The sequence below is a fragment of the Hyalella azteca genome, unplaced genomic scaffold (assembly GCF_000764305.2).
Source record: "Hyalella azteca isolate HAZT.00-mixed unplaced genomic scaffold, Hazt_2.0.2 contig3813, whole genome shotgun sequence".
Classification (NCBI taxonomy): Eukaryota; Metazoa; Arthropoda; class Malacostraca; order Amphipoda; family Hyalellidae; genus Hyalella; species Hyalella azteca.
Window position 1 is genome coordinate 62,470 of NW_025934047.1, and position 20,369 is coordinate 82,838.

The 20,369-nt window shown below is 38.4% G+C and overlaps 1 protein-coding gene across 1 annotated transcript in view; it reads left to right on the top strand.

Moving 5' to 3' along the window:
• Positions 1–17,923, top strand: part of LOC108666690 — a gene marked incomplete at its 3' end in the record, with an annotated part of 48,186 nt that extends 30,263 nt beyond the window's left edge. The window contains 1 exon segment of the mRNA XM_018153609.1: positions 17,411–17,923. Coding sequence (XP_018009098.1) covers positions 17,411–17,923 — 513 coding nt within the window.
• Positions 17,924–20,369: the final 2,446 nt, after the last annotated feature.

Consider the following 20,369-nt stretch of genomic DNA (forward strand, 5'->3'; position numbering starts at 1 on the left):
TTGCCTGGTCTATCCTGTGGTTCACGATTACAGCGTTCGAACGATATGAGAGTATGATATTTTTGCTTGACTTTGCGCTACCACGAATTCTAGTAGGATGTTCTATTTTTATTTTGATGTACTTATAGTAGCTATGATTGTAATATTCCTTTTAATATTCGTCCGCATACTTCCCTGTGTCACTGTTATTTTAATAGATTTTAATAGAAGAGCGTAATGGTTTTTATGCTCTCTAGCTGGATGTGTAACTGCTGTGTGTGCAACTCAAAAGCTGTTAGATATTTTCTTCAATTAATTTTGCTTCTTATCTATCACTATGTCTACATATTCTGAAATTCTGAAAGAAACGAGAACAAAATTTGTAACGGAGTTCGTGCCTCTATTTTGAATTTTGTTGCTTTCATTATAATCTCCTGACCGTTCACTCAATTTTTAGCGCAAGTGCATCAAATCACTTGCGAAATTTTCATATCATATCACGGCGCTGCCTCAGCGATCAATTGCAGCACCGAGACATTGACGAGTGTTTATGTAAATTTCATGATATCGGCTTCTGCTATACTTTCAAAAAAATTAAGAGATCGTAAGTTCATCAGCCAATCATTGACGGCCTTACAAGCAAAATCCACCAATCATAGACAAGAAAATAGAGCGTATAAGTACTTACGTTCACTTCGCGAGTTTTGAAAGTATGGCCTCAGTGATACGTAGGATTGGCGTGATATTATTTACTGATACGATAAACTTTTTAAATTAGTCGTCGAACCCTTCAAATTAAATGAGCTACCAATGGAACCCTTGAAATTAAGATAAGACCTAGTTGTGTCTGCGTAGGAGATATTTTGCTTGTGTTCCTTCTGTTATTATTTCTTAGCGTCAATGAAAGGTGGTTAGAAGAATTCTGCGTGATTGTCATGTCTTGCAATCGAGTGTCTTCGGGGTTTATTGATTACGCTCATTTCAAATCTATTTGTTATATGAAACTGGATTGATTTTGTTGAATTTTTTGCTTTGTTACCGAGTAACGTGTCTGTTATTAATTTTATTAATATTATTTTAATATAAAGAAGGATATTAATATTAATTATTAATAACGTGTTTGTTATTAATGTTTCTGCTTTGTCACCGAGCAACGTGTTTGCTATATATACTTCACAGGACGTGCTACTGTCTTACAGGTGAATGCATGTCAATTCTGGTCACACACTTGTGACTATCATTCAAGTGTTGCTACTTATCTCGGTGTATCTACCTTTGGCTTGACGACCATATCGCACTGACTTTATCAGTGTAATAGATGTTGGGAAGTTGTTTCAATTGTTATTTCCATTACTCGGGTTCTTGTGTGCATTAATTATGAGAAAAGGCATGACTCGTCAGAAATATTTTGACAATTTTCCTTTGGAAGTTTTCCTCAACCTTGTTAAAGAATCTTTTATCGCTTATTAATTGGGCTTTGTTCGGTGATGCGTAAAATCGTAATCGAGTTCGTTTCTAAATTATCGCGCTTACTATTATTCTTCTTGTATTATACGATGATAAAAGTTATGAATGCAATCCTTCTAATAGTTATATTTTAAATTTTTGCTCCAGCACAGGTAAATTTTACCTTGAATTGCAGAATTTTAAATTTCTTGTCTCCCGTGGACACTATTTTCGTCCAAAATTTACCATGCACGTCTGTTTCCCTTAGTTTTGCTGCTTTCACTCACGCGTGTGCGCTGTGACGAACTGAACGTCTCACAAAAACTGCGCTCTCAGTTGGCGGTTCAAGAGATTCGTGCAAGATTTTTCTGCGCGACGCCTCGGCTCTCGTTTTTGTCGCGCCGTGAATTTACGCTTAAATTTGCGCCACGGAAGTGGCAAACTTGGCTTGGCTTGTCTACTCATTCACTTGCTTATATGCGTTCTTGACTATTTATGAAATTGTGGACTTTTTCTCAGTTATGTTTCTGAATTGTGCTTCGATATGCACATTTAGAAACCGCACAACCACCAAGTATTGCGTATGTGTTATTGAACGACTTCAGGTGAAAATTTATTCGTGTAATAACGTGAAAATTNCTTGTATGCGTTCTTGACTATTTATGAAATTGTGGACTTTGTCTCAGTTATGATTCTGAATTGTGCTTCGATATGCACATTTAGAAACCGCACAACCACCAAGTATTGCGTATATGTTTCTGTACGACTTCAGATGAAAATTTGTTCAAGTGTAATAACGTGAAAATTGAATATATGAATGTTGTCTCTACATATATTTTAATTTTGAAAAAAATCATAAAAAAACGTGCAAGTTTCAGTTGGAGAAAATAACCCATAAAAACTACGCATAATTATGTAATGCTTCTTCTCGTATTTGGTTGAACTGTTCATATAGTTGCTGTATTGAACAGTGAAACCTTCATCTGCACGAATTCTATTACCTGTTTCTATTTTCATTTGACACACGCTCTGTATCTTGTTTTATTACATCATATCCATGGTTAAAAATCTATTTCTTCGTCTGCAATAGAGTCACTGCAAGTACTTACAAAATTTCTAAGAGTACAATTCATTAGCTCCGTATAAATTTTGAAAAATGTATAAAACTCCAATTCCTTCGTCTGCAATAGAGACACTGACTAATTGCAAATTTTTTTGAGTACAATTCATTAGCTGCATAAAATTTCTGCAAAATGTATAAAATTGCAATTCATTGACGCCGAACAGCCAGTCATTGTAGTTCGCACATCAACATGCCGCATTTTTCACCTGTTCTACGAGAAGATCTCTGCACGCTGTCGCCACCTCCGCTGCACATGGTCTAGCTGGGCGTGTACGGCTTGCAGGTCTCGCGTACAATCAAGCCTGAAATGGACTTCTGTGCATTCTTCACACTACGAGAAATGAGTTTGACTTTGTTCAAATAGCGATGAACTTTTTTAAGCGCATTTTCTCATATATGGAAAAAAGGCGCTATTGTGCTCGTCATGTCCGTCCGTCTGTCTGTCCGTCCGTCCGTGACTTCACGTTTTTGTTGACGAGAAAATGCGCTCTCTAGCTGTCACTCACTGCAGTGAGTACTGAGTTGTATTTTTTCCTATGTGTGGGTCATCCTGACTCAGTTTGGACGGGAAAAAAAGTGGTATCGGCTCCACCATCTGCTCGGATAAAAAAATATAACTCAGTAGTACTCACTGCAGTAAGTAACAAAGAGCGCATTTTCTCGGCAACGAAAACGTGAAGTCACGGACAGACGGACGGACGGACATGACGAGCAGAATAGCGCCTTTTTCCATAAATGAGAAAATGCACTAAAAATATAATTCAGTACTCACTGCAGTGAGTGACAGAGAGCCTTTATTTTTCACGGCGTAATTTCTAGCGCACTTTATTTAATCGTGTTTTGTGATCAGCAATTTTAATATCTGCTGAATACATTCTCAAATATTTAATTTTCAAGCGTACGTTATATGCTTAATTTTTGCTGTCAATTCACCATTAAATCACGAACGCGATTTTATGCACATCCATTTTTCTATTTGTCTGCTCTGAAGTCTGTATGGAAATTTTGAATTTTTTTGTGTGGAGCTATGACTTGGGTGATTTTCCAAGTGTCGCGTTAAAATTAGATAAGAATTATCGTCTATTTATCATCCTGCTATTGGCGATAAGGTGATTTTCACGCTTTTTTTGTAGTGTTGTAAACGGCTGTGTTTTTCACATATGATAATGTACCATTGCCCTTGTTTACTTGTGTCCATTATGGGCATATGTTTCCTAAACATTTCCCGTTCTCGAGCATATATGTATTTAGATTGCGTGTTGTTGGTAAGCTTAATGTTTACAATATAAAACCTTTTAAAGTGAAATAGTGAGGAACTAGATTCTTGAACGTTCTACATATGCATTCAATTCATTCATTCGTTCTCTACACTGGTAGACTCATATTGAAGTGATCTAATTAAAAGAATCTAATTTTAACGCATGTCTATTAAGAGAAGAAAATTATGGTTTATTATTGTGTTTTACGCCCCCTGTACGATTTGTACCTACAAACCAACCCAGGAGCCATTCAGTCACTTCTGACGTCATCGTCAGTGTGGCTTGAGCCTTCGCTGTAAGAGGTTGTGTGTCGCTGTGCTGTCACTGCTACCGCTCATCTACCCGCTTCTACCTGTGCTACGAACTGTGCCTTTACATTTGCTCGTCGAATCTTCCGTCCGTGGGGTGAAACAAAAAGTAGGCGTGAGCTCGTGCAATGATTATATGGTGAAAGATAGCATTGTCTGAGTTGAGCTAATGATGAGATTGGTGTCGTGTTGAAAACCTTTTTACGCGGCCATGAAGGCGATCGTGCTTCTGCCTGCTGCAATGCGGTGCTGAATTGTGATGTGTTTGTGGTGGTGCGATGTTGTGTTGTGGTCAACGGCTTTTTAAACCTGCCTCTGTTATTTATAACATCGGAATACGTATATTTATAATCTTCTGTGTTCTGCACAAGCGATGCACGTGTTTTTTGAAATTGAATGTTTCCGTGATACATAATTGGATAGACGTAACTCAAAATCAACCGAAATATCAAGTCTTCAAGCCAACAGTCATCGTTCGTTTTTTACCAAGAATTTAGTTTCGGAATTCCGACGCTCTACTGGACGCCGTGGATTGTCGTATCGATAAACGATCGCTAAGACAGGACAAAACTTACGGTCAGTTTGTGCTTATATTTTTAAGAATTTATAATTACTAATTAGGTACCCCGGTATGTCTAAGAAACTTTTATGCAAATGTATTTTGAATAAAAAAACGCCTATGAGATACACAATTAGCAATCAACTGCTCACTTAGTTATAAACTGCAATCGCTGTCATTATTGAAGCCCCTAACCTCACAAAAAGTTTAGTCGCAATTCAAATATCATTGCAATTTTGTTACAATGAAACTCATTCTTGATGCTTGTAGTTTGAGAATAATAGGCTCACATTTTTAACTGACTTCTCTGTCAGCTAACTTCAATTTCGTAACTCTACGGTCGCTGTTGTCATGTTTGACGTCGTTATACATTTGGTGTCAGGAAATGTGTAACGGTAATCTGTTTTATTGTTTTCCTCAAATATGTTGTTCTGGCTCTGGTGAAAATTTGTTTTAATAGTTTTCTACTACTTTTATTGTATTTGACATTTTTTCGTCGAATCGTATGCTGCTAGGTTTGTTGAAAATGAAACTAAGAACTAATTTTTGAAATGTCCATCAGAAATTTTAGTTATTGCATTACATTTGTATTGTGACTATAAAATTATATCCCAAATTGCGAACCATTATGTTAAATAATTATTTCATGATGATGCAAATAAATTATTCGTTCTTTCCTTAAAATCATTCCAAAATGAAAACTATTTCGTCGAAATGATACCGACCTGCCTCTAGTCTCACCAAGTCTTGACGACTATTATCTAATTGCATTCCTTATCACTGAATTATTTATAATAATTAAGGCAGCTCATGTTTAGATTTACCAGCATTGTCTTGCACAACTTTAAAACCTGTTACCTTTGTGTCCAAATGAATACTACTATTTACGGATTATTATTATAATTAATAATAAATTATTGCGGATTAATTTCAATGTTAGTTGTGTTCTCAAGGTTGTATTTTCAGTATTTAACTAAGTAAAGGAGAATTATTAAACTATCCCCCTTACTATTGCAACTAACTATGCTAACCATCTCTGGATATACGCTTATTATTTTCTGAATGATATACGGTATAAATAATTAATTTTTCACTAGTGCTTTCGATCTAGAATTAATTTAGTGATACTCTCTTATTGATGTAGATTGTACCAAAAGTTGCCGCGCGTGACGCCGAACGTTAATGGTCCAGTTTCATAGTCCCAAATATTTGATATAATGAGAGGATAATTCCTTTGTTTCCCATGCATCCGCTGTTTCGGCTATTTACTTGTAGCTGCTTATTTTCAATGTATTTTTGTCTAAGTATAAGCAGCTTGAAAACAGAAGCTTCATCCTTTGAGCGATGACTAATACCGTGTATTGTGTCACTTTAGCTACTGGAAAAATTTTCCTCTAAATTATATATTGTGTCGAATGATTTGTGTCTCTGAATCTATTGGAACGTTCTAGTTTTCCCATCACAAAGCGCCGAGGTATCTGTTTCACGTACGCCTCTACCGGTCTATTTTAATTTACCAATAGAATTTTTTTGGCCACATCCTTCATCCAAGGGCGGAGTCTTCCGGTTCCCGACCTTCCCATTGTTTGGAATTGAATGGATGGTTGAAGTTAAGGCTGGACTATTGGCTACCATAGAATTAGTTTCAAATGCAAGTTTGGTGCCGCCCGCACTTGTGTAGCCTGCGTTAGAATTATTCAAATTATCATAACTCTTTAGAGACATTTTGTTTCCGATGAATTCACTTCTCTGGTGTAAACCCAAAAAATACCCTTCTCTTTTCCTCAATGAGCTTTTATCTGTCGCGCTACCTCTTTTAGTATTAAATTCTTCGATCACCCGTCAGTTCCAATATTTTTGCAGGAGTTCTTCTTCTGAAATTTCACTTTTTCAGCACAGATAACTTTTTAAATGGGCTTAGTCTAGTGGTTAATTCGATCAGTTTAATGAGTTCGCTGAAGAGCATCAACTACTCGTAGTTCAACGGAAATAAGTATTAGAATTAATAATTTTCTTTTACTATTTGCAACCAGTATCAATACTTACTTTATGTTTCAGACGTTGATTCTCAATTTGCGTTTCCACTTTCGTAGCTGCTGAGGACGGAAGTCTGCAAAAGACACCCATTTTTTCCAGAGTGTCGCGGTTGCCTCCTGTTCACCACAGAATACTTCCCAAACATCGTAATCATCTTCCTGCGTTTTGCGTCGTATCCGGTCAACATTTTGGCAGGATTCGAGTCGAGAAAATTACTCAAAAAACGTTCATTCACCTTAGGGTGTGTGAAATGTTTGCTAATGTATGCATAATTTTTAATATTGCTGTAGAATCTGTGCGGTAATTTGTTCCTATTTTGAGCGAGTGATTTCTCATCGTTCAATACGACATGGTTATTGGCGTAAAATTAAATTTTGTATTGCACTGGTTTTGCTCGCAAAGCTCTTTCAAATTTTACTTTACTATTTTAAACTTGTTACATTGCAGAGGTGCAATGACAATGTTTTTAAACCCCAAATGTTTAAGGTAGAACTGCAAAATCTATTCCCATGATTGAGTTGACAATCGATGGGCGCGTTGTCTGTGACCAGAATAATGTAGCTGTTACTGAAATACGACTCACGTAAATGTTAGTCAGGGGCCGTATTATCAAAACTTCGTAGGTACGCCAAATCGACTTACGAGTGGCGTTGCTATGACAACGTAATACTAGCGGTGGTATTATAATAACATTTGCGAGGGAAAAATTTGCGCGGGAAAAAAATTTAGGCTTTTATCTCAGACTTGCGTATGAAAGTTTTGCTAATGCCAAAATTAGGGTGTATTTACGTACCACAGAAATTTTTGTGTCGTAAGTACAAAAAGTTACGAAGTTTTGATAATCCGGCCCCAGTTCAGCACGCTACATAACACCCCTCTGTTCATCTTATTACTGCCGCCTAATGCCATTGTTTTGTGCTCTAGCCTTATAATTAGGCTTGGCGATACGAGCTCCGTATACATGATACCAGCCGGCGCTGGTGCCTCGAGCGCTTCCGTTGCCGGCGTCTGACAATAACGGACTCGCCTCTAAAAGCTTCATTTCTTCTTCATTAGATAATGCAGAATATATTACAGGATATTTTTTTGCAACTTTTCTACCGATTCGCTATAAAAGTGGAACAATGTTGAATGTTCTCCCGCGATATTTAAAGTGTGGAAATATCAGAGTTCGATATTTGATTGTTGATGTCGCTTTAATTAGTTATGTCATGTTTCTTATTCCATCAAAGGAATGCTATTTTACTTCAGCACACATCATGCTCCGATTTATTAAACTTAATGTATAATTCCGTGCTTCGCTATAAAATTCAGTTAAATTGGGTATTTTCACGTGTGTGAAGCAAGATATTTATTTTAAGCTGCGTGAATTGCGTGGGCGGTAATGGGCAGGCGGACGGCACGCTTCGTCCAGGTGTTCTCCCTGCTACGGTCTAGCCATCACCTGCGTGCGCCTCGCTACCAGCCACCTTTCGTGCGCTACCTTCTTACTGGCAAAAAACGTTAAAATATCGCTAATTATGAGTCGATTTCGCTGAAACAACGTTTATTATGAGTTGATATGTAGTATAACAATGCTGTTAACGACTCGATTTCGTTAAACAACGTTGATATATGTAGTAACAATTCCGATAACGAGTCAATTTCGTTTAAACAACGCCAATTATGAGTTGATATGTAATAACAATGCTGATAACGAGTCGATTTCGTTAAACAACGTTGATTATGAGTTGATATGTAGTAACAATGCTGATAACGAGTCGTTTTAGTTCAAACAACGCTTTTTATGAGTTGATATGTTGTTATAACAATGCTAATAACGAGTCGATTTCGTTTAAAAAACGCTCATTACAGGTAGATTTCGTTAAGACATCTTTCAATAAACGTTATTTCAACTTTTAATGCCTGGTGAGATAGTGGTAATTTTTCTTTTAATCCTGCGCCTGTGAACCTCTTCTATATTTGAAATTAGGTTCGCGGATGTCATGTTGTGCAAACTCTTTCCAAAAGTCTTATGTTAAAACTGTGTTTGATTTCTGTCATATTGGTCGTATTATCGTCTAGGTAGATTGTTAACGGAATTACCTTCAGATCTCTGCCAGAATCGATTTTAAACCTCTGTGCTCAACGCGTTTATTCCTCACATTGATCTGTGCTTTTCCTGTCGAGTCGATAAATTTGCCGCGGTCGTATCGACTGATAGATGAACATTTCCCAGTTATTTTTTAATTTTTACTGCTTCTAAAGAGATTAATGTACAGTACACATACAAAACTGGAGATGACCTGCAAGCACCACATGGTATTGCTCCATGATGCGTTCTGTACAGGGTAACCGAACTTCTACTCGCTTTTAGTCGCATTCTTGTGTTACTAACGAGACCGAATGATCGGCAAGGAATGTGAAAGTGCGTTATAAAGAGACGCGCCTCACGCTGGGACGTTTCTCGTTTACTCTGCGGTCCAATTACCCTAAGAAAATTAAGAGTCGCCCCAGCTTCTGGTAACCCAAATCAGAAGCTGCCACGCCTGTAAATTTTCACTGGGTATAGGAGCGCGCGTGGCCCGGTGGTTGTTGAAGGATCTTCGTATGCTGTTCTTGGCTGTTGAAGGATCATCGTATGTTGTCCTTGGCTGTTGAAGGATCATCCGATGCTGTCCTTGGCTGTTGAAGGATCATCGTATGCTGTCCTTGGCTGTTGAAGGATCATCGTATGTTGTCCTTGGCTGTTGAAGGATCATAGTATGTTGTCCTTGGCTGTTGAAGGATCATCGTATGTTGTCCTTGGCTGTTGAAGGATCATCGTATGCTGTCCTTGGCTGTTAAAGGATCATAGTATGCTGTCCTTGGCTGTTGAAGGATCATAGTATGCTGTCCTTGGCTGCTGAAGGATCATAGTATGCTGTCCTTGGCTGCTGAAAGATTATCGTATGTTGTCCTTAATTGGCTGCATTAATTCAATTCGGTTAGAATTATCCGTGTTCCACTATGACTATATGAATGTCCATTGAGACCTGGTATCGTGAATTGCGTAAGATTTAAGAATTACTTGCAACATTTAATACTAAATAATTTTAATGACAATTTTTTATTGAAAATCAGCTTTTTGAGTGAAATCAATGTATCTGCGCACCTCTATATATAATGGCACATTATTCTTTTCAATCTGTAATATATTGTTTGAAAGTAGCTGCCGTACATAAAGTTTTTGACAGATTTTTTTCTCTTTTATGAATGAATATCTAAAATCTATTCTGTATATTAGTTGAAAATTAGTCATAGAAAAAAGGTTTCTACCTGGCCGTGCTCTCATATATTATACGTTTTTCTATTAGGAAATTCAACCGTATTCCTGGTCCTTAATTTTCGGTTTTAATGACAACCTTTTCTTGGGATGAGGATCAGACTTGGGAGCGAGGCCGTGAATGGGACATCGGATTCGTATCAGCCTCTTCTTTTATTCAGGAAAAAAGGTAGTCTTTTTGCAAGAGGAATCTATTTGATGACGAAAATATCTCATCCGTTTTTAAATCCGTTTAAAAGTTCTCCATTGGATTTTATTATTGATGAATGCACACGTTGGCGATAGAATTCCTCCCTGTATTTGGTTCGGCTGTGATCGTGTCTGGCATTCAAAGGCCCCCAGGCCTGCCGATCTCGTCGCCTTGTTAGGTAAAGTTGAGCGAAGTCCTTCAGCTCAGTGTGATGACTCATGAAGATATTTTTTGTATAGACTTTACTATCTTTCTAAAGGCTAATATGAGTTCAGTTAACTATGTGTATTCTAATATACCAGTCAAACACTAACAGTATTTTATAATTATTTTTATTCTACTCTATAACACGTTATTTAATTTCATCTACTTTTCCCGGTGTGTAATCGTCTTAATTCTTTTCTGTCGCATAGTCAAAAAGCTATAGTTAGTTGACCGTATATTCGTTTTGAAAGGTTGTCTAGATCTGCTATCAAGTATAACAAGAAATTTATGCCTGTGAAAGGCTGGTAAAATTGACCTTAAGTTCATTGCTTTATAGCTCACATTCAGGATTTTAGAGGGTGCATAAATTATTGAAATATTATCCCTGATGTGATTTAAGTGTTGGAGTAAAAATTCCTCTCCCGAAGTTGCAATCATTCCAGACTGCCGCTCTATTTAATTAATTTTCGTCACCATCATAACTGATACACAGAACTAATTTCACACCATTTATAAATGAAACGTCTTATACATTTGAGGTCGTTGAACAGAGTCAAAAATAACAGCCCTGGTTATTTCTCGTTCATCCATTACAGCTTTGGCCCTACGTCGTACATCAGATTCTTCTTGGCTGTCATTTTTAAATACCTCGTCGGTGTTGGTGGCTTGGCAGAACTAATAATAAATCAGGATAAATTTCAATGCTTCCCTCCATGTTGCGTGCAGATGTTCCTGCCCATGTGATGTTTTCCATTAGCTCGCCATACACGCGCCTCGCAGGGCTAGTTGAATTACATCTTGTAGAGGCTTGAAGTTAATCGCTTGACGTATGTAGCTAAGCTGCTTGTAATGCCATCAGTTGTGTATTATTGATGCATTTTTATCTGTCCTGTTGATTTCTCCAGCAGAATAATCGACTAGTGGCTCAAATTCTTTGAATCGGAAATTATCACAATTAAACATGTAAATTTGTAAAGAGTGTTGGCTGATTGGTGTTCGAAATTTTAAATTTTCTATACAATTCTTTGCAGATTTGCTTCGCGCTACTGAAAGATTATCAACAAGTGTATTAACATTTTCCGCTAGGAGAAGAATCGTAGTTAGCTTTATATTCTACCTATTTCCCTGTTAGTGGTCGTTTTTTAAATCGTTTACCTGAACGATTCAAGGCCCGGCGTTACCACAAGTTGTATTTTATTGCCTGCCATCCTTTCTTCTGGAGGAGCGTCGCCTCACGACTGTTTTATCGGCTCGTGTTAGTGGGCAGCTTGTCGGACCTTCAGTGCTGCACTTTACCCTATTTCAGGCTCTGTGTGTAGCACCGATAACGGCCATGTTGCGGTCACTCTCCTAACGTGCACTCCACACTTAAGCTCTCCTGATAAGCCGTCCTGCCAACACACGCGGTTTTTGAGCCTCTAGTTGAATACGTCGAAGCTGGGTGATCATTTGATGGAGTTTATTAACGATGTTGCCGTTGGTCCCAAGCTTACTGCATGGCCTGTATAAACTTTTCTCTCTTGTGTATATCAATTGAATGTGTGATAAGAAACATGTTATTCTAGGTTTTAGTTCCAGGTTTGTTATTTCAGTTTTTTTCTCCGGTTCTCAGTTGTTGAAAGCACACTCAACTTTTAGTGAATGTTATTTATAAGGCAGCTTCTTAAGTTTGTTCGATATTGCGCTTACATTCACATTCTTCAACCGGCTAATTTGATCGTCCTTTATATGGCGCAAATATTCTCTACTTGACCTCATGGAAGGTGAGGCATCTTATAGTGAAGGAGTCTGCTTATCGTACACGACTGTCTTCTGTAGCTTCAATGCAGCGCTGCTTGTCTTCTATTCACAGCATCACTTCTCATTGCACTGAGACTTTGAACCCCCATTTATGCCCTTGGGTTCCAAACCGTTAGAGTTTGATGATCCCTCCGCCGCGGGACAATAGACTTGTGCTCGTCGATAATATTATAATTTATCTTTTCGTATAAGTATGAATCATATACTGTTCTGGTGTGAAGAACTAGACTCTTTGTCATTGAGTACGATCGTATAAATGCCCTTGTTTAGATATGTTCGTTCATGTGAAAATCACGTAGTGGTTTCGTGAATTTCATGTTCATGTGTTTAGTCGACTTTTTAATTGAGTGATTTCTTCGATTTTGGTTTCTGAAACTCAATCTTTTGGTAAAATTATTTCAATTTTGATTTATACAAAAAAATATCGCTGATGGTTCTTTTTAGCGCATTTTCTCATTTATGGAAAAATGCACTATTGTGCTCGCCATGTCCGTCTTTCTTTCCGTTTGTCCGTCCGTCCGTGACCTCAAGTTTTCATCGACGAGAAAATGCTCTCTCTGTCACTCACTGCAGTGAGTACTGAGATATATTTTTTTTCAAATGTCCACTATCCTCGTCCCGACTATTACGACTTAGTCCAGAGTTTTATGTTGCTAGTTCGGTCACGTTGTTAGGGGAGTTGCACGTTATCGGACACATGAGCTTCATTAACATGTATATGGAAGAGAGTGCAGCTTGGTGGGCTAGTGCCCTGTAGCTGCTATGCTTTCGTGTTGCCATATGTGTCGTTCGTTTGAAAATAAGGTTCGAAAATAATAATAATAATAACAAGTAAATAACAGATTTTGTCTGCGTGCACAATTTTTTTTTATTTCTTCATCTCCTTCGGTCTAAAACTAAACTAAATTGGTGAATATCATCTCATTTCTTCTCTAACTGCAGTAGACTGACGTAGGCACGCACAATTAAATCAGTTTCATCTGTTGATTGAAGTTAAGAAACAAATGAGCAGCTGGTGTGTTGTAAACCTGTTGTGCTAGCCGCTGGTCCAGTATAGGGTAGGGGGTGACGTGTACGTATACCTCCCGGTCAAGGTCAGCTGCATCGCTACAATCTCAAGCTTTAATTTTCTGTACACTAGAATGTATGTCTCGCGTTCTTGATAAGTTCTAAGCGTCGTTTGCAAGGAATCAAATTTAATAGTTTCATCTAGAGTGTCAAATTATTAACAGTTCATTAATTTAAAATGCGGCGAAATATCAAGAGCAGTGATTAGTTGATTTATTGAGAGCTCAGTGCTATGAGCATGGGCTAATTCCAAGATTTATTTTAATCCAGAACTTTTTAACTGCAATTTCCATTGATGCAGCTGATAAATTTTTTTCTAAACGTCTCAGCATTGAACCATTTTAAACTTAACCGTTATTTTTGAAATTCGGTTTTCCTTCAGTATAAAGCGATTACAATCGAATTATTTGCTCGGGCATATTGGTGTAAATCACTCATTGAATTTTTGCCGTAGATGCATATAGAACGTGAGAAACCTTTTATCCATACTTCGCCTGAACTACCTGTGCCGCTACAGAGGCAGCACATTCCGTATGTTGGTTTCGCAACAAAAGCTTCTCAATGTGAAAGCTGCATGCCATGCGTGCTGTGAACGCGACGATGCGTGCGTAGGGAGAGGAGGTTGCTCACTGACAATTGTATGACGTCATCTCTATGTAAGGCTCCTATATGCCATGGCGCTCTCGTGTACCATCCTACCAGGCAAACGACGTTAAAACCACGTTTAATCAACGTTGATTCAACGTCGTTTGCGTGCTGGGTTACGTTAAAACAACGTTTAATCAACGTTGATTCAACCAAAAAACGTTTATTTCAATGTTGATTCAACGTCGTTTGCGTGCTGGGTTACGTTAGAACAACGTTTAATCTACCCTGATTCAACCAAACAACGCTCATTTCAACGTTAATTCAACATCGTTTGCGTGCTGGGGTACGTTGAAACAACGTTTAATCAACGTTGATTCGACCAATTAACGTTTATTTCAACGTTGATTCAACGTCGTTTGTCTGGTAGGTTGTGCCTGCTAAAACGCAAATAGTGCGTCGGTTAATTTTCATACTTGCAATCAAACATTTACTTGAGTATATAGTTAATAACCCATTGTATTGCAATGCGCATATGTTTCCTCCACAAAGTTTTGTGGAGAGCGAGTTTCTACTTGTGCAAACAAAGCTGTTGTTTCTTTGTTCAATCGGGAAAATTTGCCGTCTGATCGAGCGAGTGCACTTTTTGATGTGATTTATCACATTATTTTCGTTAAGCATCTTAATTTCTTACTGATAGCAGTGAAAAAAACAGATTGCATTTCCCATCATCGTTAAGTGACTCGTCAGATTTTTCTAAGTAGTGTGCTTTTTCTGCCCCCTTTCAGAATGTCGCCGGCATTGTTTACAAATTTTTGGGCATCAGTGTTCCCGGCATAATCATTTTTTCCCCTTGTCGGTCAGGTGTCAAATCAGTTGGCATTTCTGTAAGTGCCTGCGAGCGCTTTTATGTGGCCTGTTAGGCATTTTATTCTGTGAAGAACAGGTTTCTTGCCCCGCGGTGGGGCAACTGCAATCATCCGACCCTGAGATTTCTCGCCCAGTGTTTTGATACCCGCGAAATGCTTGCTGAGAGAACTGCATGTTTATCTTGTTTGCGCGTAACACTCTACACATTCGCTCAATTCATTTCATTTGCATCGGATGAGAGTCTATTCACTTACCCTCTGCCTCTCAGTTGGCCTTTTGATTTTTATAGCCGTCCGACTTTCATAGCCTTTGCGGGAAAGAGATGTGTTATAGTATCGATCTCTGGTTGTATATGAAAAATATTTCATACTCGTATCCGTAGCTTGTCAGAGCTGCAGGTCATGGTTGCGTAATCCAGATCGAATCTATTAGAGATAAACTACTAACTAAGACGTTTAGCTGATGTTAAATTTCAATTTTATTTATGATCATAGACTTATTAATACTCAAGTTGTAAAAAGGTGAATTCGCAAAACCGTCCTTAAAAATCATAAATAGATTACACGAGTACAGCACGGAAATTGTGCCGAATATGGTCATCACGCCGTATGGCGAGATGAAATGGTCACCATATTCACTAGTCACTACGGCGAGTGAATCTGGTCATCAAAGAAAATTCTTAAGTTTTAACGGAGCAGGGATCACCCGCAATGAGTCACGACGAATGATATGCTAGTGAAGTTCAGGGCCCAAACTTTAAAAAAAAGTTAAGAGATCGTAAGTTCATCAGCCAATCATTGACGGCAATGAAGCAAAATCCACCAATCATAGACAAGAAAATAGAGCGTTAGTATTTACGTTCACTTAGCAAGTTTTGAAAGTATGGCCCCTGACTTCGCGTCGTCATCCCCGGAAGGTGCTAGCACAAGTGTCCCTGCAGCTGCACTGCCGCAGCTGCTTCCATTCTCTATTCTCTGCTGTTGCTTCCTGTCGTGACCTCACTTGATAACGACAAATGCTGCATGGCTCGTTGAACTTCTCAAAAACATCCAAATCTATATTTCGACCTCGTTGAAATGTTTTTTTTTTTTTGCGAATTTGTCTCATTTTGACTTGTTTGCGACTGTGGTTTGATCTCTTTTGTCGCCCGAAAAGCGATGAACTCGTTTTATTAGTATCGAATGTCATTCTGTGAATGGCGAATTGCAAGCTTGGTGTCTCTATGTCCTATTGTTCTATTAAAAAGTGAGCTATAAAATCATCCGGCAACCGATAAAGCTCCCATATTACTGCTCATGACTGTAGAGTCCCGAAGCTAGATGCACACAAAATAGAAAGTTATGGGGTCTATTCCTCCTTTGAACGCAATTACATCCATGTTTCGTTAGTCAGATTAAAGCTGTCGCGAGAAAGTCAAATTAAAGATAACATTTCCCATCATCGTAAAGTGACTCGTTAAATTTCTCTAAGTAGCGTGCTTGAATCAAATGAGTAATTCCTTCACTAAATAGTCAGCTTTTTCTAACATACAACCACTGCAATTTAGAGTGAGAGTTAGGCGGTAAGTTCATGTGTGTGACGTTCATTAATTGCAGTGCAGCAATGCATTGCTCGTCACGTACGTTACAGTTATTTTTCTCAGTGGAACACCAGCATGTGTGGTAATTATACCGTTAGCCAAAACTTTAGGTGCGGTTTTCTCAAATGTCCTGCTTTCGTTGTTATTGCAATCTATTTTGGGGTTCTTTTTATCAGTCAATTGATGCTCGTTCCACACGTTCAGTTGATTCAATTAACTGAACTCATAATCCCAGAAACTAAAAAAAACTAAAACATAATAAACTGAAGTAAATTATAATAATTAGTTAATGAGCATTAAAGAAGTATCACGCATCAAAGCATTAAAACTTTTATAATTTACTCGGCAATTATTGTACGTTTTTGTCCACAGGAATTAACTTACCGGGATTAAATCATAGTTGTAATGGTTTGTTTAATCATAGGGATTTTAAGTGGTAATTGATTGAAATTTTCTTTTTATTTTTTCTTGTGTGTAAATTTTGTGAAAAAATTTATGTGTTAACCAGTGCCTCCAAAACATCATCTCAAATCCTTATGGATAGGATCGAGAATATCAAATTCCGATATCATGATGACTCATGATCCTCTTTGGAGTTGTCTTGTCGTCAGTCTTACCTGTGTAATAAACCTGTATATTAACCCTCTACCGCCTGACATAAGTAACCGGAGCAATATTGTCACAAGCCTACCCAAAAAGATACGTTCTTGTGAGCGCAAAATGACTTGCACTGATGGTTGCCGCCACGTACGACAACTTTAAAATGTTCTCTGTTGCGTACAAACGTCTTCATGTTGCTACACTTCAATAGTTTACGTATAATTTATGTTGAAAGTTATGTTCGCGGAGAGTGGCAAACGGCGGGAGTGGGGTAAAGGAGGCCTGCTCTGCCCCATGCAGTCCCCAGCCTAAGAGCAGCTTTTTCTTAGATCAATTATCTTGTTCGGTTATTAGTTGCTCTTCCTGTTTGCTCTTCCGTTCTCTCTCATATTATTCTATTACCTATTCAGCTGTGAAATTTCATGCGTCAAAAATTGTAGCTGATTAAAAATTGTTAACTAAAAGTTGCATATTAACCTTTTTTTCTTTCTTTTTTCAGGTCCTGCTACAAGATATCAAAGTTCACGGTCCGTTTGTGAAGAGCATCGTAAAACAGTACGATTTACAGTCTTCTGACAAGAGCAGTCAAAACTTTTCAGAAACAAAATCCACTATCAAAGACAGCTCAAAAGTTTGCTTACCCACTCCACTTGACACCGCAAGCTCACTCACCACATCCTGCACCACCTCTACCACTCATCCTGTAATAGTCACTCCACCAAGCGACCTCCTCAGAGAAGACGACGACTCACCGCTCACGTCACTAGACACCATCACCCCACGGAGCGAAATATCCGAGTTTCCCCTGACAGCGACCTCGACTCCGCGCAACGTCGCGCCTTCTCACAGCCCTCAACACACTCAGCACGGCGCCAGCCACTCGACCAAAACAAGGAAGGCCAAGTTTTCCGTGCCCAAAAGAGCCCGGCAACTGGAGAACCGCTATCATCAGGTCTTCCTCAAAGCGCTCGAGTGGCAGTGCTACTTGGAGCAGGTCATCGCTGATTGCAAGGTAGGAGTCTCGGTTATTTATCGTTATCGTGTTATTATATGTTAGAAGTGGTTGTTTTTTGTACTAAATTGATTGTGCTTGGAGTGCAAATTGCTCTCATGTTTGTGCATAGGATTACTTTATTGATAATAGGAATTAAATCAACATTGGTGATTGAACGGGTGAGTGAAAAAAGGAAACTTTCAGTGGTTGAAGTTCTACTATTTACTCTGATATGATTAATAACAAATTTATCGTAGTCATAAATGTTTCGCCAAAGCATATAATCATTGTTAATGTGATGAGAACAATTTATTCGTTACAGAAAAAGAACATTCGCCATTTAGCGTTCGCAACTTTCGCCCTAGGGTTTTTTTAATATACTAAGTTCATCGAACATTCGAAATGGCCTGCGCCCGAGTTATTTCCTAGTAACAATCATACAGCACTCTTCGTTAATCTGATATATATGCTCATGAAATATTTCTCCATGCACCACGTGAAGCACCATTTCTCCGTCCTACGAAACGCGCTCTCACTGACCTGAGAATTGTTTGCATCCCCGAGTCCGAGAAGCTTATTTGTTCGATGCCCAAGGCGTCAATTTCAAACACGATGCCAGTAAATAATGACTTCAACTCTGTACGGCCTTCAAACAGGCTGCGTCTAACACGTCTTCCGCAATTCGTGCAAACAACCAACTGTGTTCAGGATAAAATTGTAATTTTTGTGTGGCTAGATCCTAATTATAAGACTGTTAATGCATGCATGGAAGCTCTTTGTTTTTTCCGATAACTGTGCGCTCATCTTAACTTTCACTTCCGATCCTTTTTAAACTAACCATCGGAATTTAAATCTTGTACAAAGTGGTAGCAGTGATTTCTTCCAAGCTGACATCTATATGATAGTCCTATTATAAATTTCTCAATGAGAACGTGAGTCCGATAAATTGAAACATTTTTGAACAATGCTAAGGTTCATATTCATGTGAGTAAAACGCGAATACTTTCATATTTCTTTCAAAACTACAAGTAAAAAAACTGCTTACTCATAGTTGAAAAATAATACCTTAAATTCCTGTCAAATACGATATTAGAAGCCGTTACTCTAATTTTCCGAGGTACACTGTGAAGTTATTTACACTTCTCTGTGGGTGTCAAGCTTTGGGAAGCGGAACCTCTATGCTCCGAGATGAGTTCTTTCGTTGTAAGTTATCACAAAATCTCCATCAAGGCTCGTCCTATATTATGGCATGTATAGGTCAACCTTTGGGCTGTTGAGCTTACTCATGCTGTGTAATGGTCCCGAGAGAGCGCGCTTTATTCAAGCTTGCGTCCATTACTGCAGGGCGAAAAATTGCACTCAGTTGCCCGTCTAGGACCGGCGCGTCTTTTGAAGGCTTCTGAGCGCTGCGGGTTGAGCTGCCGCGTGACTGATGACGTGCCAGAGATTGCACGGGGCTCCTCAATGGCCACTCAAATTTGACGGTGTTGGCAAAGCTTGTTTAGTTGGGGCAGTCGGTGTTATCAATCTTGAACTTCACTCCAGTTTTCTAATGCGCAGGGTTTGGTTCAATTGTAGAACTTACGAATAACGTCATGAAGTATTCTCTCTTTGCTTATCCGTTTTTGTTTGATTAACTTTCAAAACTCATTTTGATTACAAATACTAGGGCAAAATTTTATTTACTTGACTTGATCACAGCTCAGGGCAGAATTTTATTTACTTGACTGATTCACAGCTTATTTTCAGTCAAATGAATTCTTTTTGAATAGAATTAAAACTGGTTGTTTAATGATCGCAAAATTATTTTCTTCGTCGTGCCAGCTACATTGTTTAAACTCCATACCATACGATGTCATGAGACTCTTAAACTTCAGAGTTAGTTTGGCGAGGAGGCAAAATATTTCGAGGTCGTAGCTGTAAGTGAGCTGTAACGAGGTCGCACTGCTGTCGCATGAACAGTTTCACTTCATGACGAGGTAACTAGAAGCTGAACAATGCGCTGCGGTTTCCTGTCTACGTACGGCCATGCATGTTTGTCATTGGTCTTGCTTTGTGTGTATGATTAACCGTGCGGCACATAAAGCAGCAGAGCCATGCCGGAACTCTTTAGTAATTTTGCAAGAATTGAGAATATCTTATGAGGAAAATCCTATTTCAATTTTCCTTGTTTGCATTTTAGTTTTAGCAGCGTCGAGACATGTAATATTTATGTATTTTGAGAACTACGTTGTATAATGTGTGATAACTAGATTTGTTCGATAATTGTATCTGTAAAACAGTTCAGTCACATATTTTCAATTATTCATCTGATTTCAGAGTTAGCAGGTGTGCAGTTGCTTTTTTCAGGACTTTCCACCCTGAAATATAGTGTTTCATGCTTTTGGCTAGTTGCATTCTCGCCATTTGGTTTGTATAAAAAACGTAAAGCTTAGTAAGATCCAATTTACCATAAACCTTAATC